The 25724-nt window shown below is 33.3% G+C and overlaps 5 protein-coding genes across 5 annotated transcripts; 3 read left to right on the top strand and 2 right to left on the bottom strand.

The window, feature by feature from the left end:
• Positions 1-524: 524 nt before the first annotated feature.
• On the top strand, positions 525-1738 carry Tsp_10766 (macoilin). The gene is made up of 5 exons (XM_003373725.1): positions 525-604; positions 647-809; positions 873-982; positions 1256-1322; positions 1727-1738. Exons 1-5 carry the CDS (start codon positions 525-527, stop codon positions 1736-1738), a joined length of 432 nt encoding a protein of 143 aa, XP_003373773.1.
• A 1107-nt stretch (positions 1739-2845) lies between these two features.
• On the top strand, positions 2846-5770 carry Tsp_10767 (macoilin). Its single transcript, XM_003373724.1, has 7 exons — positions 2846-2890; positions 3445-3547; positions 3668-4550; positions 4616-4774; positions 4873-5076; positions 5141-5430; positions 5508-5770. Exons 1-7 carry the CDS (start codon positions 2846-2848, stop codon positions 5768-5770), a joined length of 1947 nt encoding a protein of 648 aa, XP_003373772.1.
• A 2097-nt stretch (positions 5771-7867) lies between these two features.
• Positions 7868-8405, bottom strand: Tsp_10768 (hypothetical protein). Its single transcript, XM_003373723.1, has 3 exons — positions 8344-8405; positions 8165-8303; positions 7868-8059 (listed from the first exon to the last, which is right to left on the bottom strand). Exons 1-3 carry the CDS (start codon positions 8403-8405, stop codon positions 7868-7870), a joined length of 393 nt encoding a protein of 130 aa, XP_003373771.1.
• Positions 8406-10469: 2064 nt separating this feature from the next.
• Tsp_10769 (putative JmjC domain-containing histone demethylation protein 2B) lies at positions 10470-15806 on the top strand. Its single transcript, XM_003373722.1, has 14 exons — positions 10470-10515; positions 10578-10908; positions 10982-11204; positions 11391-11531; positions 11639-11856; positions 12004-12175; positions 12596-12793; positions 12851-12967; positions 13048-13257; positions 13635-13769; positions 13848-14096; positions 14191-14767; positions 14950-15672; positions 15730-15806. The coding sequence occupies exons 1-14, from the start codon at positions 10470-10472 to the stop codon at positions 15804-15806; spliced, it is 3417 nt and encodes a 1138-aa protein (XP_003373770.1).
• Positions 15807-18296: 2490 nt separating this feature from the next.
• On the bottom strand, positions 18297-19437 carry Tsp_10770 (DnaJ protein). The gene is made up of 2 exons (XM_003373721.1): positions 18721-19437; positions 18297-18605 (listed from the first exon to the last, which is right to left on the bottom strand). The coding sequence occupies exons 1-2, from the start codon at positions 19435-19437 to the stop codon at positions 18297-18299; spliced, it is 1026 nt and encodes a 341-aa protein (XP_003373769.1).
• Positions 19438-25724: the final 6287 nt, after the last annotated feature.

Here is a 25724-nt window from a genome sequence, read left to right as displayed (position 1 = left end):
AAAATCATGTAACATCCAAACGGTTACTTACGGTAGTTGTGTTGATGGTCATTATTGCAAGCGGGCTGTGAAATTTGTTGCAGTGCTGTTCCGTTGTGGCGGCAAATTGTATTTTCCGTTCCAATTTTGTTTACAAATTGTATATATTTGGCCGAGAGAGATACTTGTATGAGCTGTCACATTGTGTTTTTTGCAGCCTGTTGACATACCTCATGCATCCTCAATTGCATAGTAACCATTGATAATGATTGTCTCTTCGAAACAGATTGGACTTAGATTTGATTCTTTTTTTTATTGTTTTTTTCTCTGTTACTTATTTTATGAAAAACACTGTATATTTAAAATGACTTAAGTTTTGGTCAGACTATTTGCAAATTGTCAATTTGAATTTAAATGGCATTATCGAACTGAAACAAATGAAATTCTCAGCGTTAATTTTTCATCGTTCCGGGAAAATTACTTGATGTTTGACATCTGTATCAACGTGAAATTGCTATAAATGCAAATTTCAGGTCGATGTGAGCATGAAGCGTAGAACTACCGATAACGCCAAGCTGAGGAGGGCATTTAAGAAGAACAAAATGCCTGAAAGTCTTTGCGGCAGGTTAGTTCATTAGTTATTGCATTTAAATGATACACTGTTTAGTGAACGAACTTTTCACTTTAGCAGTCTTATATATTTTAAAATGCTTCTTGTTTGGACGGTAGTTATGATGGCAGACTTTGTGTTAGACTTTCGCTTCGAGTATTTTTGGCCATTTTGGTTGATGTTGCGTTGCATTTACGATTCCTTCAGATATCAAGGAATGGTTAGTATTTTCATAGTTCCACTGTTTAATTGCATTATACTAATTCGGCTTGTTTTTTAACAGACATTTACGGTTTTTTTTGTTTGCGTCACATTTACATCAGATGTGATATGTTTCATATTTGTGCCCGTTCAGTGGGTCTTTTTTATTGCCAGCACATATGTATGGGTGCAGTATGTGTGGCACGCTGGTAACCAAGCATACTTATTGTCCTCAACGTGGGATATATAGAGTGCTTTTTTATTAATTTTAGCGGACCGAGGCATTTGCCTTCCGACCACAACGCTGTGGATGATTTTTCTCTATGTCGAAACTTCTGTTCGGTTAAAAGAGCTCAAAACATTACCATTTACTTTGGATCTCTGTCGACCGTTGGCGGCGCATTGGTGAGCGCATTACATTGTTATCATTATTATTTACCTTTTCTTTTGAATTGTATTTTTCAGCATTGGTTATCCCGTTGTGACGTTAGGGTTTGATGTCAAAAGTTACGTTAGCTACAGGCTTCGTTTGGTGAGTTGTTGTTTTTTACGACAGGAATGCATATTTGAACAGGGATTAGCCCAGCTGGATTGAAGAAGTGCCAGTTTTCATAAATGCACTGTAGGTTTATCTGCTTCTCGCATAAATTAAGGTTCAATCACTAATAAGTAAATGGGCCTTTTTAATTTTAAGCATCTGTCTAGTGATGAGTGTCCCTGTATTGAGAGTCGAAAATTTCACATCTGTGGATAGCAGGCGGGTATTATCCGTTTTTTTTAATTGTTTCGTTTAATAGACACGGCAACATTTCGCTACAATTATAGCGGCTTAACGACGTGGTCGCCTTCGGGAATGTCATTAATTATTGCGAATTTTGTTTTTTATTATTATACTAATAGTTTGGCGTTATCTTTTATTGATTTTAACTTTTTCAGCCTGTGACATGAATGTGAGGGCGTTCTTCTCTGTTTTATATTATGTATTTTTAATAGCGGTAGTTGACTTTTTTCTTGAGTTTAGTTTCATTCGGCAGTTATTTCTCAGTCGGTTGGCAAGTAAAATTTTCAAATATATAATTCAAAATTTAAAATTAATTTTGTTTAAAATAACATTGTACATATTTTATTGTTTTACTAAAGACAAATAAGTTTTTGAAATAACTTTCCCGATTATATTTGGAAAAGTTCAATTCTGCTAGTTGTCTTTTTTATAAGGTGTACTGTAGTGGATAATCAAGCTCGAACAAAAGAGCACCTTACTCTTCTGACCATCCCAGTGGGTCATCTCGCATTTGAGTGAATACATGTTTAGTTTTCAGTTATTTTAATATAAAATGAATTACTTTTTTCTAAATTTGTGCTTAGTAAGAGCAGTTATCAGTGAAGTGAAAGTTTCAGTATTCTGCTTCAGTGGCTATTTGAATGGGATAATTCATGTTGTAATGTCGAGGTAGTTATTCGCATTGCTTGCGTGTTTTTTTTCGGCACAACTTGCTTTGCAACTCTCCTTTTCTATTAACTCTGATTTAAATTTCAATTATTCTGCTTTTTGATAAATGTGTTCAGTCTTTAGCAAGTAGTTAGAGATTAGAGTTGTAATTAGTAAAGTTTGGCAGTTTTTCATTTAGTAATATATTTTTAGCATTTAGCAGCTTCAATATATCAAAATATCAAATGTTTCATTAATAATAGAGGGTTTTCGAAAATTATGCTGTTATGTTTATTAAATTAAAATGTTTTAAAGTGATCAAGCAGTTTAAGTGAAAAAGTACTTAAATACGTGTAAAATTCATATGGATATGATGTATTCTGTTGCAAGGTGTCGTTAATTTGAAAGCTTGAATTGATTGAAATGTTCGAACAGTTAAATGGTTTAAAATGATTTAGACAGATATAAAAGCAGCTGTTTTTATTTTAAATTGACTCATTCGCATATTCTGCATCGGTGAACAACGCGCTCGAAATCTGCCTTCAGAATGGAATCAGAGGTAATTTTGTTTGAGTAACTTAAATTTTGTAATGTACTTTGATTCTTCAAAAGTGCAATTGCAGAGAATGTTGGAAAATGTTATTTGCATTTTATATTTATTGAATTATTGCGTAAGTATATGATGATTTGTCGGGAGCAGCTGGAAAAATAGAACAAATTATAGTAGTCGAATCATAGCAGATTGTTGTTGATTGACTCAAGCATAAGTATCAGTCGGCAGCTATAGTTTCGATTGTGTTTCTAACGGTTTGCTTTATTGATCAGGTTGTATTGAAAAAGGTTTTCTTAAAATCAAGCTCAGTTAGTTGATGATGATTATTATTGTGACAATTTGAGCGTCTTCTTGTCACCAAATAAGCATGAGATATATTGGAAGGGGGAAAAGATTCGTTTTATTTTACAATTGTTTTGGAAAAGAATTCATTTCACTAGCCGGTTGGTGGAATTTTGAAATTATCATATGTTGACAGATTTCAGTGAGTGAATCATCAGATATTAGTCATCGGTGATTTGCATACGAGTTATTTGCACAATGCATCATACAGTTAGTTGATCGATATGTTTATTCTCTGATGATTTGTGATTGGTGGATTTTGGTATAATTTGCCAGTGTGTTTTGTATTTATTCGAGAACTTTTTCAAATCCCAGTATTTCTCATTGCAGCGTCGCCAGAAGGAAATTAGTCGCACAAATCAGTTTTACTGGAGTTTGCTGTTCTTTGCCCTTCCGGCCGACAAAGTGAGTGTGTCGTCAGAGAAGTGCAAAGGTAAGAGAATTTATAAATTTGTTGTTATTTTTTTTATCATTAAATGATTTTGATCATTTTAAAATAGTATCGAAGTATATTTGTGTGTGTGTGTCTGTCTGTGTGTGTGTGTGTGTATAGGAGGAAGTGTGCAGTTGAAAGAGGAAAGCGGAGGAAGTGTTCGGAACGGGAACATTGTAGGAAACGGTGGTAGCCCTACGACGGACGGTGTTAACACGCTGCAAGTGGCGTTGCCAAGGGGCACGGTCCAGTCGACTGGCGGTTCTCAGTCGAAAATCCGCACCGGCAAACAGTCTACTCAGCCGGCAGTGATCGACTGTGAACCGACACTTGGAAACGGTGGAGCCTTATTTTCCGGTGTTGGTGGTGGTAGTGGTGTTGAGTTGGTATCATCGCCTGCAAGCCGTCAACGGCAGAATTCGAGCAGTCAGAAGCAGATCAGAAAACGACGGACGAAGTTCAACGGCAAAAAGGTTAACCAAAACGATCCTGTTCCTTACCAGGAACCGCCCAAAGTGGTCGAAGAACAGTTGACTTCTTGGTGGTGGGCAAGCTTGCGACAAATCTTTGGTAGTTTGGACTGGCTGACGGCCAGGTTTGGGCATAATTATTCCGGTGGTGTGGTCGCTTGCAACGATACCGACTACGCGGACAGCGAGACCAGCAGCGAAAATAAGGACGAACAGAGGAAATTGGTCGACTGCATCCCGATGGGCCCACCAATTTCCGCTGCTAACAAGCAGGCCAACAATAGCAAACTGCCGACATCTAGTGCAACTTGTACGGTTGTATTGGCACCGGCTGCCGACAGAACCGCGCAGAATAGGAAAAGCCGTCGCAAAGGTGGTGGTGGCGCCTGTGGCGCCAGTACGGGTCCAACGGTGGCGTCGGCTGACGGTTCCGGTATGGACATCTTCGCGGTCCGGGATGCCACTGGTTCGTCAACCGGCACTTTGGCGAGAATCAGAACTGTCACTGATCGAGACACGAGCATTTATTGCGGGTACTTTGGGAATTTATTTTTCTGATCTTATTTGTACGGTTGTTTAATGATTCATGTTTGTTTAGCTGTGAAGCAGATCTCGAAAAAATGAAAATTGACTTGCGTACGAGCAAGTCGCGTGAACAGGAGTTGCGCCTGCAACTTATGGAAATGTCCAATGTAGAATGTTCGTTGAAAAGTGAACTGAATGAATTGAAAATTAATAATGAGCAGCTGCAAACACGGTAAGCGCAAAAATTATAGATAGACGACGACGACGACGAATCGATTGAAATGAAATAAATATGAATTGAAAAGTCGACGTGAATTTGTATATATTTAGGGTTCAAAATCTGTTGCGAAGCAGGCAACAGGATCGGCAGGTAATTAACGGGCTGGAAAAGAAAATAGCCGAAGAGCAGAAAGCGAAAGCTCACCTTGATCAGCAGCTTCAACAGGAACGTCGAGCGACGAAAAAAGCCGAAGAAGCGGCTGCGGCTCTGATATCCAGTCGTCACCAGGCAGTTGCATCATCCGGATCACATCGGTGATAAATTTAAATAAACGAACGATGTCAATTGTATTGTATTGTATTGTTTGTCGGTTTGTAGTAATGGTGATTGTGAACAGTGTCGACGTCGACGTGATGGTGAAAAAGAATTGAAACACGCACGCAAAGAATTAACGCAGCGTGAAGAGCAGATCGGCAAGTTGGAGTCGGAAGTTCGAAATTTACGCTTGTTCAAAGAATCCAATGCTGTGGAACAGCTGGTAGCCGCGGTGGCGGAGATGGAACGGAAAAATTCCCATTTGGAATCGTCACTTTCGGCCGAAACTCGCATCAAGCTCGACTTATTTTCGGCGTTGGGTGAATCGAAGAGACAGCACGAAATTGTTCTCGGTATATGTTTTGCCTATTTGTGCGCATGTGTTTGTTTGTTTGTTTATTTATTTATTTGTTTTTTTGGCTATTTTCAGGTCAGTTGGATGAACAGAGGAAAGTTATTGTCGACTTGCAGCGAAGGTTGAACGAATTTTCCAACGGTGTTCGGCATCACGGCAGTACGACGCAGTCCCCTCAAAATACCGTATCCTCCTCTTCTCTGAGTCCCCCGCCTCAGAACGCCCACTGCAACCTCGCTGTACGAGGTGGCGCATTTATCACGTCAGAAGGGCAAAAGGTTGAACAGGCTGTTCTGCTTTCGCCCTCTCCACCGGTTTATTCACCAACATATATGTAAGTTGAATTTATTTCTTCAATACGCACATATTTAAATAAAACCAACTCTACATTTTCCATGTCCACGTATGTGTGTGTGTGTGTCTGTGTGTTTATTTGTTCATTTGAATATTTTATAAAAAAATTATTTCTTTGTTCTGTTGAAGAGCAAACGTGTCCCCTTTTGGAATGGAAGAACCCAGGTGTAGCAGTTATCCAGCACCGAACATGCAGGCAAGGATATTGAATAACAAAATCGGCAGCACCGGCAGCTACCGCTTTAAGACTCAAAGCCCTCAGTTGTAATCGTTGGAAAACTTCCATTGTACACTCCGTATTAATTAATTCATTCATCTATTGTATTATTTATTAATTTTTGTTGTTTAATATAATTTTGCATAATAATATGCATTGATTTCACTTTTGTTTTTAGTTGTTTTCTCTGTATTTTTATCTTTTTTTTGCCCCCTCTCTTTCAGCTTTTATGTTTCCATTTTTTTGCCTCTTTTCTTTTCTTATTCATTTATTTATTTTTGTTTCTTCATTTTTTATCCCTTCCCTCTTTTTTATCCTTTCTTTGGTTGGTTTTTGTTATTTCATTTGTATACATGAGAGAAATATGAATAATTAATTAATTAATTAATTTACTAATTAATAAGACTTTTTGTTTTCGTGCCTAGCATTCATTTGCAAATATTTTCTGAGGTAGCTGTTGACAGACAATGCGCGGAATTTTTTTCTTCTTTTCAATTTTTTCCTCCACCACTGAGTGGATGGATGGTTAGTTGTAAATTTTGTTGTACCGCAACCTGTTGCTTTGATTTTTCTTTTCTGGCAAATTAGTCACAAAGAGGTCGTTAACTTATTTTTGTTCGCCGAGAACCATTATCCAACAGACAAGTGTCCGTAAGAGCATTTGTTTATTTATTTATTTGTGAATTTCATGAAACAGCCTACTTTTGGGCCATAACACCGTTCCAGGGCGGCTAGTTGAAATCTCTAGCGCTTGTCAAATTTATCTCTAGATTTAGCTCGTGATATTGGTTATTTATTTTTTGTTTTTGATTTTAATTTTAATTTTGTATCTTTCTGTTTTGTTAGTGATTTTGCATTTTTCTTACTCCATTATTATTATTATTATTATTATTAGCTGAAACAGTTGATCCTGCTGTAGCAACAGTGCGGCGGTATCTATTCATAATTGATTAGCAAGCATGCTTTTTCGATTTTTTTTCATTTCTTTCTCCCTCCTCCCTCTCTCTTTCTTAGCTGTCTGTCTTATCGAAATGTTTCGTTTCACGTTGCCTGCATTTTGCCCAGATAAATTCATCAATGTAGAATGTTAATTACGCGTTGTGCGTACGTCTTTTTTTGCTTCTCTTTCCTTGCCGACCCTTGAATATTAACGATAACAGATATTTATTTAACAACGCGCCAACAACAGCCCCCTCCCCTCCCTACCCGACTCTCAACGCAGTATGTCGTCACACCCTCTTCTGCTGCAAGCGGCAGTGTCGATTGCGCCACAAGTCACAGCGAATAAAACAGTTAATAAAATGAGTGGTTCGTTTCAGTTGGCCACTGCATCGGTTCTTTCCTTTGTCCATAACCGCTGAGCAAGCTTTCTTGGTGCACAGTGGTACCGTTGTTCTTACAGTACCGTTGAATATTTGCAATTTATTATTATTATTATTACTATTATTATTATTATTATTATTTCTTTTTTTGTCGTCTCGTCTGAACATTGTGTAATTGTTGATAAATAAACAGTCCAAGCATGACAACGAATTAATTATTAATTTCGTTCTCTCATTTGCAAATTATAATAATCCAATTTCAGTTTTCCCTTTGCTTTACAAAGAAAGCAGTGTTTCACAATTTGTCTGCATATTTAATATCTGATTTATCTTAGCTAATTAATATTTTTAATATTTGTATTTAAAAAGAATATTTTATTGTTTTTGCACATTCTGCATATTTATTTCGCTTATTTAAAATTAATCGCAAACTGTTCATCATCAGCAAGCAGTGAACTGTGTGATGTGATCAATGTTGCACATTTCACGATTGAAATGTTCAATATATTTTATCCGTCAGCAATCAACAATTCTCATATCGATCACACTGTCACACCGTAATATTTGGTAAAAGCAGCGAACGGTTTGCTGTTCTGCGACTTCTGATCAAATCTTACAGCTGATGATAATATTTGATTCAACACTGTTTTATTTGAAATTTGTTCATCAAATCTCAATCTATAATTAATTACCAGATGTTTGATACACATTGCATTTGTCAATAAGTACGTGTCCTCTGTGATGAATACTTTGTTTTAAAATTTTCAAATTACTATTTAATGTTCAAGTTGAAGCCAATACTTTGCGATGGCCCCTGTCAGTTTGCCTCTCAATTTTACATTGTCAAGATAGACGTGATGTTTCGAAAAGAAAAGAAAACTGTTGCTCAGTCGAATATTTGCCCTGTAGCAAGAGTAAAGTAAGCATTGAAGCTGAAAATTTTCATATCTGCAACCGGAAAGAATTGCCAACGAATAGCTGAAAATGACGAATATCTCTTCGAAAATTGCCTTCCAACCAGTAGTAGTAAGAGAAAAGTTTTATGTGATCAGTTGCCTGCCATTGAGCAGCTGCTCTCATTTGAACAAATCGCCGACTGAAATAGTTGCTTTTTAAAAACGTTCGTCAGTGGAAATAAATTTCCCTATTGGGTGGCATAGACGATGAACAAGAAACGGCTTTTCTGTTAGTTGAAAATTTCACAAAATCCAAAATTTGTTCACATTTGCAGAACTTTGCAAAACGGTGATCGCTTGTAATGAAATCAGTAGCATTTGTTCCAACAATCAGGACATTTTTTGAAATTAAATGACTTCTTTAATTAAAATTCCAGCAAAAACCGAACATTTCAATTGAAGATTCGATTGATATTATTTTCGTAACAAATCAAAAATTATTTTGGCCAATCATATTGAACCCAAATTTAACCAACAGGAAGATTTTTTTCATAAAACACCAATCAAACACAACAAAAAATTCGCAAAGGAAGCAGAGTTGAAATTTATAACTTTCAGCATTATTTTAGCATTGATAATTGATTTCAACATGTTTTACTTGAAATAGCGCATACTGCTGATGTTAAATGATGAATGAATAACTACGCTGTTCTTTGTTCAACAACCAGAAATATAATAAATAGCTCTTGAAATTGTAAATCACTCTTTTATTCACTTTTTACCAGACACTTCCTGCAGATCATTTATTAGCAATGGTTATTTTTTGCAATTGAACAACTAATTCGCCTTGTGTGTATGTATAACAAGAATTCCAAGAAAATGTGTTACGTTAATACATGAGATTGTTCAACATAATACATCCTTATTTATCCATTCAAAAATTTCAGTTTACTTTAACACTTTCTAAATTAGATTTTATAAACTTAAAGTCTTCGAAATTACTAGTTAAATGTATAAAATTCATTTTTCAATTTCTTATTTAAATATGAGCAGCTGTTTAAATAGGCTAACGATATTTTGCATATTACTCTGACCTTCGTCGTCTCTGACAAATATCACATTTAAAACCGGCAATCTTTTCTTTTCTTAGCCTTGGTTATTTTATTTTATTACGATTTGTGAAAACAACACGCAGCAATTGCACAAATATTATTATTCAACTAGTTGCTGGAATCAGCCGTAGAAAATTTTTATCGACGTTTCGAAACATTTCACATATACATTAATAACTCAACAAAGCCATAACAGATAATGTTATAAAATATTGCAATGATTATAAAATCACTACTGACAACGACAATGACACAACTGTTCCCAACAATTATGTCGTTGATGTTCTTACTTACTGTAGCTGCAAAAAATATAAATAAATAACAGAAAAAATAGTTTAAATCGAAACTTGTTCGACTGAAAAAACACAACAGATTGGCATTCTATTATTAGCCGCTGTTATGGTTGGTTATTAAGAATAAATTATTCATCTGAAATTTCTCCATTGTATAATAAAGCGTTTTAAAGAATATACAAAATCTGCTAACAAATTAACGCCCAAGAATCTATAAGCATAACGTAGAATTCAATCATGACGACCCAATAAAACAAATGCAAAAATAGAATAATTAAATATACGTGATTTAAATTTTACAGTAAGCTATTACGGTAACTGTGGTGGAAAAAATGAAAAAAAATCAAGCTGTTTGACATATTGAAAATAAAATTATAAAATAATTGTTATTTATATATTATTCACATTATTATATATTCAATTTTTTCATATTTTACTAAAAATAAGTTCAATTGACAAAACTGTTGAACGTGAATGAGCATTTTTCAATCAATATTCAGCATTCAGTTAATAATAATGCATTTTTGTTTCAAATTTTTCAAATCTTCTTTGAAAAAAATTAATATCAGAGTATACAAGACTGGAAAACTCTGTTCAAGTTGTAAATCGATCGACAGAGGAATCAAATGGTCATAAAACCGTAGTGCACTTTGAACATATGAAAAAAACTGTTTATTACAAAATAAAACTAAAAATAAGGTAAAAATAAATATTTTCAACCGAAGTAGCAACTCAGTTTGAAGAACAAAAAAATTGACCTTCATTATAAATACAAAATACTGTAATTTGCCATGTGGAAGTAAGTGTATTGTCAAAAATAGTTTGTCAGTCACAGATTCACAAATGTCTCGTTGGCAGAAGCCGGAAAACGCCCTACGAAGGGCAAACGGTAACTTAACGACATATAATTTAGCTGTTAATTATATATTTACTTATGTATGTATTATTCAGATTTGTTATGCATTGGGAAGAAAGAACATGCATTGGATTCCCTGCAAGATTTTATTAATTTTCCAAAAAATCGTGTGTGGTCAAAATGTTTTGAAGAAATCATGAATAAACTGCTCTATCTCTGTGTGGAAATGAGAAGACCTCATGTAGCCAAAGATGCACTATTTCAGTATCGAAGAATGTGTCAACAGTTAAATGTTAAGTCTCTTGAGGATGTTATTACGAATTATTTAAACTACGGTGAGAAAAAAGCTGAGAAAGCTAAAGCTGAATCGCAAGGTTTAGCCGAGGAAGTTGAAGAAGATTTTGACTTGGGTGAAAGCCCTGAACGGTAAAAAAGTTTTTTTATTGTTTCATTTTATTAATATTCAAATCAAATTCAAATTAATATTCAAATGAATTAGGTTATTGTTATCAACAGTGACCGCAGAAGGCACATTAGATCGGACAGATCGTTCTGTGCTAAGCCCTTGGCTCCGATTTTTGTGGGAATCTTACCGTCATTCTTTGGAATTGCTGAGAAACAATACTCAGTTGGAAACGTTGTATCATAGAGTTGCAAGACTGGCCTTTCAGTTTTGCTTAAAATATCAACGAAGAGCAGAATTTCGTAAATTGGCAGACATTGTAAGTATTACATATAAATATGATAATGAACTAAAAAAATCAGGTATATGAACAGCGGAACATTCCCATGTTTGCTTTGAAAAAATAATTAAAACATCAATACAGTAATCAAAGATATTTATAATAATAATTAATTTTTGTTCTAATAGTTTCAAAGTTATTTATGATGATAAATTTTTTTTGTAGCTGCGGTATCATATCCAGCAAGTTCACAAACAATCCCAGAATCAATTTGCCGTCAAATTATCAAATCCTGAAACAATAACATTACATCAAGAAACACGGCTTGTACAGTTAGATGTAGCAATAAATCTAGAATCATGGCAGGTATGTTGGTAAAGAATTTATAATTAAAAAATTATAATGAGCAAAGATAAATTTTGAAAAATATATATTGTTTTAATATATGTGTATCGATTTTTTAAATAATTTAGGAGGCAATCAGGAGTATGGATGACATTCAACAATTAATAGCATTTAGCAGACGTTCTCCGAAACCGTCTAATCTTGCAATTTATTTGGAAAAAATTGCACTTCTTTTTTGGAAATCTAACAATGTCATGTTTCACGCAGCAGCATTGTTGAAATTGTATCAGTTATACAAAGAAACACACAAAAGCTGGTTTGAGAAGGATAGCGTAGAGCCAAAGCAGTAATGTTTAAAAAAACTTTTTATTTTTTAAAATTAATATGCTGCTAAATTTGTATTTTTACTTAATATAAGTGAATGTATAAATAATTTTACAAAAGAAAAAAATGTTATATGTTTAGCTATTTTATTTTTATTGATGTATTCAAGATTGGCAACGCGAGTATTGTTGGCAATACTGTCTATTCCTGAAGCAGAGTCTCCATCTATATTGTCACGTTATTTGGATTTCGATGATGCAAATAATGAACGTCCGCGTCAGCTGGCGAAATTATTAAATATGTCAGGACCACCAACAAGAAAAATTCTTATTAAAGAAATGGTAAATATTTCTTACTGTAACAGCTGAACTATATTTATTTATTTATTTATTTTACTATCGGTAATGATTTATGATCACGAAAGTATAATGAATTGATTGCTGATAAAGTGCAGAAGTATTATCAGAAAAATGTAAATTTTATTGATAATCATGCATTTGTGCAGGAAAAGTTGAAAATAGCAGTTCAAGGATGCTTTCAGTTTTTCCTTTTTTAGATTTTTAGTTTGCATTAGAAGCTCAATTTATAAAGTAGAACAAACAGTAACTAATTTATTTATTTATTTATTTATTACAAATTTGTATATTAATTAAATGTTTTTTGCTGTAATATTGAAATACGTTTATTAATCAATTGTTCTATTAATAATAATGGGATATTCATATACTGTAAAAGAAATAATCATATCAATAAATTTGAAGATGCGTCTTGGTGTGAATTTATTCGCACTACCGGAAGTGTATGAATTGTACGAGAAATTGCGAAATGATCAGAATCCAATGGTTCTTGCCCGAGACCTTCAACCGTATCTGCATATGCTTGAAGAGTGTGGCAATCCTGACTATCAACAATACCTTGACAGACTGTACAGTATAATTTGCATAAAAGTTTTGAAACAGGTAAATTTTTATTGATTATTGTTTGAATAAATTAATTTTCTGGATAATTTGTTTAAGCTATCGCAAGTTTACAAAACGGTAACATTGGAAAAATTATCGTCTCTAATTCCATATTTAACAGGCGATAAACTTGAAAGAGAATTAGCGTATGCCAGTAAAAGAAATGTCGTTCGAGTAAGAAATTGAAAAATGAAAATTGAATTTTATTGAAAACAATATTCACGAGATATTGATAATTTTGAAATTTTTTTTAGCTTCGGATAAATTACATGAGTAGTATGGTAGAATTTGGTGTGGAAGATTCGTTTAATCTTGCCCAAGACGAAGATGCATTTGTGGATAATGTTTTGTTGAATGTTCCTGTCCTGCAACGTACATCATCAGATCATATTCGACTTTATCTTCAAGAAATTTTCGACAGTGTAAATAAATCAATATTGGATATAAATGCCAATTATAATGAGGTAAATTTTATTTATAATATTAAAATTGATGTTGGTTATTTTATGCAGTGTTCTCGTGAATGTGTTGTTTGAATTTGTAAAATATATTATATAGAAATGTATAAAATTAGTCGTTTTACATATTTTGGTAAAATATCTTTTTGCATATTTTTAGAATTTTTTGAGTTTCTTTTTATTCACTGTTGTATAATTTTATTAGAGATTATTTTCTCTGTTGATATAGTGCAGCAGCGTTGTTCATATAGCTTGTTAAGATAGATTCATGTTTCATATTGTTTAGTAATATTATTCAATAATGTTAAAATCTTTTTTTTTAATTGAAATGTGGGTATAATTTTAATTTTCATGTTGGAATGGTTTTTTTTGTAATTTTTCAGGAATTACGCAGAAATATTTTACATATGCATGAACTGCAAAGGTATCATGCGAAAGACGATCATTTGCAAATAAATGAAAGGCGTAAACGTATTGAATTATACAAAGAATACAATGAGAAGAAGAGAAGTATTCAGGTGTGTGAATTGGTGTTGTTTGATTTATTGTTTTTTCATTTTTGCAAAATGTACAAATTTAATAATTTTCTTTTGCAGGTCGAGCATGCCCGTGAGGAAGAACGGCGTCTTCTTGAAAAGAGGCGACAAGCTGAGAAGGCCCGCTTGGAGCAGGAAAATGCCGAACGACTACAAGAGATGAAACGTCGAGAAAAAGATGAAATGAGAAAACGTATCATTCGTGATCGTCTGGATCGGATGAAAGATTCCAAGTTCCGCGCCTTTTTGGCAGAAATGCCTGAAGAGGAGATTGAAAATTTGGATAATGAAACTCTTCTACAGAAACAAGTATTATATATACACAAGTTTCATTTCTTACATATCTGCCATACGTGTATGGTTGTTGTGTTTGTTGTGATTTTATTAATGGATGAATTTTCAGATTTGTCATATGGAACAGGAAAAACGCGAGCATATGGCTCGATTGAAAGTTGCCGAAAAGAAGTGGGATCATTTCGTAAGGGCGCTGCACATGGAGGAAATTCCTTTACGCGAACAAGAATACAGTGAATTTTGCAAAATGAGTGTGATATGGTGGGAAAAGAACGAAAAAGACCGTATTTTCAAAGCTGTCGAGGAGCAGAAAAAATTTCTGGAAACCCGCAATCGGCTCTCGAGGATGTTCGACGATGCGGCGATATTTATGGAAGCTGTCAGGGCAAGGCACCATGCGACATATTTGGAAAATATGAAAGTTTGGGAAGAGAAAGTGAAACGTGTCAAAGAGCTTCGATTAAACCAGCGCAAAGAGATTCGCAAACAGTGCAGACGTACGGATTATATGCGTGAAAAAGCCGACCGAGAGCGTTGCAAGCTGGAACAAGAAAGAAAAAGACGCGAAGAAGAAGCGAAAATACAAGACCGGGTGAACGCGAGGAACAGCTTGAGAAACGCTGGTTTTGCACTGCGAGAAGACCGAGAACGGAGACCGCCCCATCGAGACGACGAGCCAGAACCTGGTGAATTTGGTTTTCCATTTTTTTCTTTCTCAAAATTATTTAATTCAACTTTAAAATATTTCATCTAAATTACTGATTATATCGTTGATCTGCATTTTTTAATGTTTTTTATGGATGTGTGAAAGCGTTATATTTATGCGAATTGTTGTGTCAAGTGTTCAACAGTTGAAATTGTTTTGCAGATTTACCCTGGAGCAGAGCGAAACGATTTGTAAGCGATATTCATCATCAAAGCGGCAGTGGTTTCATGAGTAGAAGAGTGAACATGTTGAATCAAGTTGGAGGAAATACTGGAAATTTTGTTCGTATTGAACGCTATCAAAGGGAGATACCCAGAAGTGAATTTGTCTACCGAGAATCGTCAGTGTTCGGTTTAGACCGTCCCCGTGTTCGCTTTGGTGATGTAAATATGGAACAAGAATTCCATTTTCGTAAAGGTATACGATTGGCAGAGCCTCACGGCATGAGACGCAATGATCCAGACTTGATGTTCCGCAAGGGTGTTCGATTGGAACATAATAGAAATATTGACGCAGATGATTATTATCATAATCCAAGTGGAAATATGATGACTGATGGTCGATTCAGCACCAGTGGAACTGGCATGATTCGGTCTACTGCATTTCGTGGTCAACATATGGATAGGATGCAGATGTTTGATCGTTCCAGTTTTGGTAGAAGACTAGAAAACGCTGATGGGAGAAATATCGCCAATCGTCCAGGAGAATTTAATAAAGAAGAATCTTATCGAATGAGTGTTCAACACATTCCATGGAATAGGACGTTCAAAAATCGTTCAGCTGATCGCAATGAACCAACTTCAAATATTATTACTGTTCGCAGTCGTTATGAGGGAGCATTCGAGGAAACCGTTCGTCCAGGGGTCGGTGAATTTCGTAAAGACGGTGAAATTGTTTTTTTTCTCTCTTATAATAATTTTTTTATTAACTGATGATATTTAGGCGGTGGGAGACGTCGAAATCAAGTAGAAGATGAAGATGATGCAGCGGATGGCTGGTGCGATTCATATCGACGTTAAAATTGACACATTACAATAACACATAGGTTTTCATAAAAAGATGGAACTCTGTTACATTCAAATAACAGTAATAATATATTTAATAAGTCATACAGTATGCGTTGCACTACATGGCATATTTTTTTTTATTAAAGGGAGAAGGTTCGTTGTGCGTTTTGATAAAAATTTTGTAAAATGCTTTTATATTTTAATAATCTGCGCAACTTGTTTCCAAAGTTGCTCCACTATACGCTCATAATAGAAAGAGAGAGAGAGAGAGAGAGAGAGCGTCGGAAATTAATGTTCATCTGTGATGAAGAATGGCTTTTTGACCAAGTGCAGATAGATCAGTGGAACAGTTATTTGGGATTGACCCAGAAGAAGTACAATGGAAATTTGGACAAATAGCCAATGGTGGATTCAATCAAAACACAGGTAATTTTCTCTTAGACAGGTCAGAATTTTGATCGTTTGCTTAGCAGTTAGTTCTGAGCAACGTATAGCTGAGAAGGCAGTTTAACATTTTTATTGCTCTGAACGGAAAAGCTGTCACTCGTATAAGATGCATTGAGATTCTCGGCACAGCTGCTGTATAGTTAGTTAGTTAGTTAGTTAGTGGTGGATTGTTTTGCAGTAAATAAAAAAGCAGACATATTTGCCCGTGCATTTTGAGCGGTAGTCGATAAGATGTATGCTGAATAAGATAAGATGAAAAATGTCAGCAGCTGCGCATTTTTTTTTATCATGTCAGCAACATTAGTCTGGGGTGAAAATAGATTTATTTGTGAATGTTTGGAGAGAATTTCTTTTTGTTCAAGCTCTGTGCAACGCATCTGTGCAGGAAAGCTGAGAAGCGTTTAGAAATCAGCGGAGCGTGCATGCCTGACCTGAAATAAATTGGCAAATATTGTAAATACAAATAAATCAAATCAATACAGAAAGCAGGTTTACACTGGAAAAGATGTAGCTGAACATTACAGAAATATGCGCAGCGTTTAGAAATTTGTATTCAAAAATCCATTTTACTATGTGTACAATAAAGAAAAAAACAAAAGTCAGCAATCATGCTACAGTAATCTGCCAATTTTGTTCACTAGGTGGTGCTAGTGTTATTACAAAAATGGTTCACTTTTGAGAATATATTGATTTACTTGCATTAATAGTATTTGTTAATTTTTGTTTCTGTTTATAATAGCATTAGGTGGTATACATTTTTTACGTGTTTCACACTAGCTCTGCTCATCAAATGTGTATAAATGAAATAGAAAAATCAGAAACTGTTTTCGCAATAAAATTTGCATTTTGCACTCAGTAATATGGGAAAAAATATTTCTATTCGCCAAAAGAGCATTGTATATATCAATTATAAATTACAATTCATAAACAATAGCTGTAAATTAAGTAGAAATATTTGTATATTTTCATTTTAATTACAGTCTGTTTATTTTCTTTAGAAAGCAGATCTATTTTCATTAGTTACTTGAAGGCTTTTTATTGACTGTCAATAATTGCAACTCTTGACACTGTCCCACTTTGTTTCGACAAACATAATTCTTCACTACCAGTAGGAAAATATTGGTGATAAAAATGATCATTCCTTATACTTTCTGTTTGATAAAATTAATTTTTTATACTATGATCTGATTCAAATCTTTTCTCTATAAAGTTTTTAATAGAATAAAAAAATGATAATATTTTTTGAAACTTTTTAATCATAAAATTTTCACAAATAAATTTTTAATCCCATACTGATAATACGGTTAATATTATAATTACTACATACGTCAAAAATGTGCAATCAGTGTTTCATCTAAAAATAAACCTTAAGTAATTCAGTTATTTTATACTATTTATTATGACTGACAGAGATATTTTGCTTTGAAATTATTAACTAAACTTTAAAACGTTCTAAATTTACAAACATGTATAATATAATTACAAATATATAATAAATGTATTTCTTCTGAATATTTTATATGAAATTAATTCCTGACGCAACTTACTATTACAGTAGCTGATGATGAAGAAATTCTTTTTTCAATTAATAACCTGATATTCAGATTCTTTTCAAGTTTATTAAAAATGTACAGAATGTAATTGCTATTTTAAAATTACCGAAAACCATTTTAGTTGAAAATGTTGAAATACTGAAACGTTGCTATTTTTAGCAACTTTTGCTAAAAGATGAAACGATTTCCATCCCCGAATGTTTTCCTATTGTATTGTATATCAAAAGTCCGTATGGAAAACTGCTTGTCTGATTATTCTGATTGGAAAATTAATCACTAACAGCATTCAAAACGTGACAACTTCAATAGTTGAACTGAATGCAGTCCATTTAACTCTATCGGATAACACTGGAAACAGGCATCTGCCTTAATTGCGCGTCTGCTGCACCGCTGTCAAAAATAAAATCATGTATTTAATCCAACTTTTAATTATAAATAAAGAAGATACAATCATTTTCGCACGACATTTGTTGTAATTATCGAATCATAAAGAATATCCATGTTATTTTGCAGGCAAACAGTCACGCAAAATTTCTTTTATTGCATTTGGAAGAGTGTCTGGAAACTTCACTTTGAATTCGACAATTAAGTCACCACGACGATCTGGCTGTTTCGGAAACGGCAGGCCCATACCGTGAAAACGTGTCACCTGCCCTGGCTTTATCACAGATGTCATCTGCAGTGGCACTGCGGCGTGCGGATCAAGAGTAGGAACATGTATGCTGCATCCACACAGCGCATCACGTAGACTAACAGTAGCCACATACCGAATATCAGATCCTTCGCGTTTGAAGACGTCGTGCGGTTTATCCTGAAAAAATAACAATTCAAATGCACCTTCGCAACGAATTACATAAAAGGTCATCAACAACAGAAACTAAAATGATATTATTTCCATAAAAGCATGATAAATAAAAAACACGAACTTTAACGACAAATACAATATCTGCCGGAATTCGATTTGGAGCTTGATCACCTTCCTTCGGAAATGTAATTTTAGTGCCAGCTTTCCAGCCGGGCTTTACATTAACGGCCAGTACTTTGTCCTCTGTGCGTGTTGTAAAACCATCAGGATTCAACACCTTTCGTTTAACTTTCATCTTTTTCACGCAGCCTTTATAAACTTCTTCTAACGAAAGCATGATGTCATGAAGTAAAGGTGGGTCTTGCTGTCGAGGACAACCAGCTGGAGCACCACCGCCAGCAATATTAGTGAATGTATGTGTTTGACCTCTGGGCATAAAGTGGGAAAATATATCTTCCGTTTCCATGGATTCACCCATACGTCCACTGGAAAAGAATGTCGAAAACGGGTCTTCGCCGCCAAAAAATTGCGCAAAAATCTGACGAGGATCACCAGTAAATGCGTAATGATAACCTTCAGGACCAGAAGCTTGACCTGAGGGCCCAGCATTCATCCCACCTTTCAGGCCTTCTTCACCAAATTTATCGTATATTTCTTTCTTTTTAGCATCACTCAGAACATCGTATGCTTCTGCAATCTCTTTAAACTTGCTTTCTGCGTCAGGGCTTTTGTTCTTGTCAGGATGATATTTCAACGCCATCTTCCGATAAGCTTTTTTGATTTCATCTTCCGTGGCACTTCTGCTAATACCCAATATTTTGTAATAATCCTTACCCATTCCTAATTTCTGAAGCAAAGCAAAAGTATATCGCACACGATAAGGAACTTACCTACCTGCGAAAAGACAAACTAGTTTACTTCACTCTACAGTATTGAAAAATATACCTGACTATTATAGAAATTTACAGTAATAATAATAATTACAGTATTCAACAAATTCCATTGTTTTGCTCACTACTTTGTTTCATGAAGCTTATTTAAATGTTATAGATAATAAAATGAATGAAGAAGTAATTATTATGAAATTATTTTCAAGGCATGATTTTTAATAGCATGTAATCCTTACCAACAACACATTACTATGAACATAAATTAAATCGTGCTTCCGTACATCCAATTAAAAATTTCCCTTTACTTTTTAAATTAATTTTAAATCAAACAGTATACCGTAATCACTAATAATTATTTAAGAATTCGAAAGTGTAAATAAGACCTTTTTACAGGAATTTTAATTTAAGCAATTAAAAATGAATGCACAATATAGTTGTGTTACTGATGTTATGGATATATTAATTAATTACTGGTAATTTTAGAAATGAAAATAACTTCACTGTTGAAGATTAACGCTTAATTTTAATCAATTTCAATATTATTCCCGAATACTTTGATTTACTATACTTTGGCCTGTTTCAGTTTGAGAACAAAGCATCGTTATCGAAATATTTTTTTAACTTTTCTAATTTAATTTGGTTTGAAAATTCATATAACATGAAAATTAATTTTCCGTTTTGGTTTGTGTTCAATTTTTATATATCAAAGCATTAAATTTTAGATTATTTGCTCAACATAACAATTTTACACAACCATTTGTACCTGAGGACATGTAAAATTAAGAATACGATAATCCTATTTAAGTGAACGTGAATAATGTTTGAAAGATGAAGGATTCCCTTCACTTCAATCATTCAGTTTCACGATAAAGGATTTCGTCACATTTCCTGTACAGAGCAAAATTTACGACATCAACTGTGATACAAAGAGGAAAATAAAGCAATGTGACAACAGTGTTAGATTCAGTAACATTAACCTTCATGGAAAGCAGTAAATGACTTCAAACAACGACGCCAAAACGGTAAGTGTTAGATTTGAATTCATTGGAGAGCCAACTGTAGCATGAAATGCAGTTTCAGAAATTATTTCTAAATGACTTTTCATTAAAATGTAGTTGTAATAATTGAAAAATTTATCTCCTCCTAGTGGTGCATTTACGTTAAGCAGAATGTAATGTAGATAATTTTAGAATGTATTGTGTTTGTTTCAAATAATACTTTGCACATGAATGTTCCATTAAACTACAGAAGAACACGCGGGGAAGAATTTCTTAACTGGATTTTTAAAGTGTCTCAAGCTATCGATTCTGTTAAATGAATCTTTTACTATATGTCAGAGAAAACGACTTTGATATTGGAATGTTGCTGTGCATTATGAGCAATATTTTAAAGATTTGGAGAAATTTCCAAGGGTCGAAGAAAAACAGAAGATTATTGCAATTACAAGAGCATGTAATAAATACAAGTCAATAAAATATATTCAGACAAGCGATAGCTTACACTAGACGATCTGGTTTTAGAAATAGCAAAATAAAATCTGTTTTCAACATACGGAAAAAAATCTTACATGCGCAGTATCACATACAGAGTACCGCACTTGTAAAATTGATATTAATCATAAATCAAAAATGACCACTTGTATAAAAGAAGAAAGTTATGAAAAATGAACAAAAGTTGAAAGTTCGAAATGTATCATCTGATGGATTCGAAGTACGATAAGAAACTTTTGTCAAATCATTTGATAGTAGCTATCGTGGTCTACGACAACTGCTGATGAATGTGACATGCTTTAAAGTGGGAAAGACATAGTTTGTGTTTGCAGATTATTCATGTAAACACTTTAGTATTAATAATCATAGGGACTTTCAAATATACATGAAATTCAAAGGTGACAACAGAAAGCTGAATAATAAAGGCTAAATTATTTAAGTAGTAATGTAAAATAAGAAGTATTTTAAATGTGGTTTCAATCATAGTATTTATTCATAATGAACTAAAATGATGAAAGTGAAATTTGAGGATGAAAAGAGAACATAATCATTGGACAACCATATATCTTCGAATGTTTCACAAATTGAATGGCGCACAGATTATTATAGAGCTAAGAAAAATAAAAGAATATTGATAAATGATTGATATCGTTTCTTGGAATTCATAGTCACACGAATATTTGAAATCTTTATATTTATGTGATATTTAATCTGTTTTGAAATGCTTTTGCTGCTCTTGATGATTAACGTTGTTATGTTGTTATTGTGATTTGTGAACTTTCATATATAAAGTATGTTACTACTGAAACTACAGGAATTTTGAAATGATAAGGAAAGAAAATTATTAATACTGTCATTTGTTTCCATAGATTGCTTCGTTAATGCTTATTATAGTTTTTAGGTAGAATATTCAAAAGTTTGTTGCTTAATCTGAAATAAGCAATTATTTGCTTTTGACAGTTCTGATGGTTAAAAACAATAGTAATATTCATTTCCAAGCAAATTCTCTTTTATTCTGCTGCTCACGCTGTTAGATGCAAATCAGTTTTCACACAAGAAAAGACTACAAAAAATATTTGCATTCCACGCAATGTCATGATCGTTTAACAGACATTATTAAAAATGTGAGCAACATTAGAAATCCTCGCAGCAGAAATTATTAAAATAATTGCCTTAATTTTTGGATAAAGAAAATTTTCCTGACAAATTGTAAAATTTTATGGACTATAGACTTGGTTGTTTTTGGGAAACTTGGCGAAAAATTTCTTGTCAAAATTTGGACTTTTTTTTTATTCTTATAGTATCATATTGATAAAAGATAGTGTTTTCTAGAGTTTCAACCCAAACTACCCAGTTGGCGTGAAATAAATGGTCTCTAAGTTTTAGGTACTGCGTATCTTAATACATAGGAAAGTAGCCCACCAGTAAATCTCTTTCAACCGAAGCAGAGACTACCAATTTCTGCACATGAAACATTTTTGACATAGAATCTGTTAGATTTCCACTAATGTATCTTATTTTACGATCGACCGAATTCAGTTTCTGAAATTATTCATGTTAAATAATCATTAATTGCTGCTAAACAGAACGTAATCGCTGTAAGTGTTTACTTTGCGAAGAAGCAAACATTTCATGGAATGCGGTGCCCATTATCATCTTTTTCCTTTAGTAAGCTTCTCATTCATACTAACTGTGAGGCTCTTTCAATTAACTTTCTCTAAGTAACAACTATGCAATGGTGATTTGCATAATTAGTATAATGTGTAGTCGCCCAGGGTGAACGTTTATTACAAATGCTATGAAACAAAATTTACAATTCATTTCAAACTATTGGGCTCGTGCATAGTATTTATTCGAATCTGTAGAGGTATCCACCAGTTTGTACGGTGAAACTTATTCCATGCTTCTCACTAACTACGGCATATTGTAAAATAATTTTATGAATATTGCTTGCAGTTGCGTGCCAATTATAGGTATGTAAATTTTCAATATCCCGCAATCGTTGATTTTTTCAGGAATTCGATAAATTTGCCGATTTGAGCAGTTGAAATTTGTAGAATAAAAGACTGGCATATTGCACAAAAATAGCTTTCTAATCGGATAATTTTGGATAATTCTTATCTGTTCATTGTAATTAATCAAATGTATTCAGTGAACAAAGGTTGTTAATTTTTAAAGTTCCTGCAGCTTAAATGAAAATCAAAAACTATTAATATTAAAATAAAATTTTTTTTCGGGTGAAAACATTGATAGATTTGTTGTAAAAATTAAAGATACCATTCCATATGCACATTTATTCAACTTTTGTTTTTCATTCCATTTTATTTCGACTTCTTTAAAATCATATTTTTATTTTCACTTTTTTGGGTATATCTCAAGAAATACGCAATCAGGAGCATTCCGGATAATTTTATAGTAGTTAGAGGATAATTCTCTACCTATATAAATTAATTGCCTTAATTTTCGGAGAAATAAATTTTTCTCGAAAATTGCAAAATTTCATGGACTATAGACTTGGTTGTTTTTGCGAAAATCGGTAAAAAATTTGTTTTCAAAATTTGTTCATTGTTATAGCTTTATATTGATAAAAAAATATTTTTTTGGAGAGTTTGACCTTAAAATGCCTGGTAGTTGTATAATAAATGAGCTCTAAAGTTGAGATACTGCCTGCTGTGATACATAGGGAAGTCGCCCATCAGTAAATCTCTTTCAACCGAAGCAGAGACTGCCAGTTTCTACACATGAAACATTTTTGATATCGAAGTTATTAGACTTCTACTAATTTATTGTGTTTTTTACGATCAATTGTAATGAATTTCTGAAATTACTGCTGTTAAGTAATCATCAGTTGCTGCGAATCAAAACAAAAGCATTATAATTGTTTACTTTGCTAAAAAGTAAACATTTTGTCGCATCCAATCCCGTTTACCATCTTTGTCATTTATTAAGATCCTGATATATCTCACATGTGTGACTATTTGAAATTAATTTCGCAAAGTAACAACCATGCAATTTCCATTTGCATAATTAGTATAATATGTAGTCGCCCAGAGTTGAAATTCATTACAAATGCTATAAAATTAAATAAATTCACAATTTATGTCAAATTATTGGGCTCATGCATGGTATTTGTTCGAAACTTTAAAGGAATCCACCAGTATGTACAGTGGACATTATTCCAAGTTTCTCAGAAACTATGGCAAATTGCAATATAATTATACGATTATTGCAAGCAATTCTGTGCCATTTAAACGTATGTAAATTATGATAAACCCGAAATCGATCATTTTTTGAAAAATTTCATAAAGTTGCCGATTCGAGCAGTTGGCATTTTTAGAATAAACAGACTGGCATATTGCACGAAAATAACTTCCAAATGTAATAATTGTGGACAATTCTTATCTCTAAATTGCCATCAATCAAAAAATTCTCTGAACAAAGGTTTTTAATTTAAAAATTTTTGATATATAAATGAAAATCAGGGACAATTCCTGATAAAATGAATTCCATTTTTTAGGTGAAAAAATTGATAGATCCGTTATAAAAATTAATGAAACCATACCATATGCACATTTACTTCACTTTTCTTTTTCATTCCTTTTTATTTCGGATTCGTTAAAATCCTATATTAAGTTTCACTTTTTTGTGTATTTCTCAAGAATTACGCAATCGCCAGCCGTTCAGATATGTGTATAATAGTTAGTGAAAAATTCTGTACCGATAAAAATCAATTGGTTTAATTTTTGTTGAAAAAAATTTTTCTCGAAAATTGAAAAATTTCATGGACTATAGACTTGGTTGTTTTCGCGAAAATCAGCGAAAAATTTCTTTTGAAAATTTTCACTTTTTTTCATTGTTATAGCTTTATATTGATAGAAAAAATATTTTTTGGAGATTTTGACCATAAACTGCCGGGTAGTTGTGGAATAAATAGGCTCTTAAATTCAGGCATTATCGATATCTTAATAAGTAGGGAAATCATACATCCGGACCTCTCCTTCAACGGAAGCAGAAATTGCCAATTTTTGCACATGAAACATTTCTGACATAGAATCTGTTAGATGTCCACTAATGTATCTTTTATTTAGGATCAACTGAACTGAATTTCTGAAATTTTGCTGTTATATAATCATTATTTCCTGCGAATCCAAACGAAAGTGTTGTACTTGTTTACTTTGCTAAAAAGCAAACATTTAATGTAATGTGGTCCCCATTACCATCTTTTTCATGTATTAAGCTTCTAATTAATACCAAATATGTGGCTATTTGCATTTACTTACGTAAAGTGACAACGATGCAATGGTGATTTGCATAATTAGTATAATGTTTAGTCGCCAAGGGTGAACCGTCAATACAAATGCTATGAAATTAAATTAATTCACAATTCATTTCAAACTATTGGTCTCATGCATGGTATTTATTCGAATCTGTAGAGGTATCCACCAGTTTGTACGGTGAAACTTATTCCATGCTTCTCACTAACTACGGCATATTGTAAAATACTTTTATGATCAGTGCAAGCAATTGTGTGCCAATTATAGGTGTGTAAATTTTCAGTAACCCGCAATCGATGATTTTTTGAGAAATTTGATAAAGTTGCTGGTTTGAGCATTTGAAATTTATAGAATAAAACACTGGCATATTGCACGAAAATAGCTTTCTAATCGGACAATTTCGGATAACTCTTATCTCTTTATGATGCTTCCTCAGAAGCACCGATGAAACAGTGGTTGTCATGTTAGAAC

This window comes from Trichinella spiralis (assembly GCF_000181795.1).
Source record: "Trichinella spiralis strain ISS 195 chromosome Unknown Scfld6, whole genome shotgun sequence".
NCBI classification, from domain to species: domain Eukaryota; kingdom Metazoa; phylum Nematoda; class Enoplea; order Trichinellida; family Trichinellidae; genus Trichinella; species Trichinella spiralis.
The sequence above is the reverse complement of the archived record's forward strand: the minus strand, read 5'-3'. Positions and strand labels throughout refer to the sequence as shown.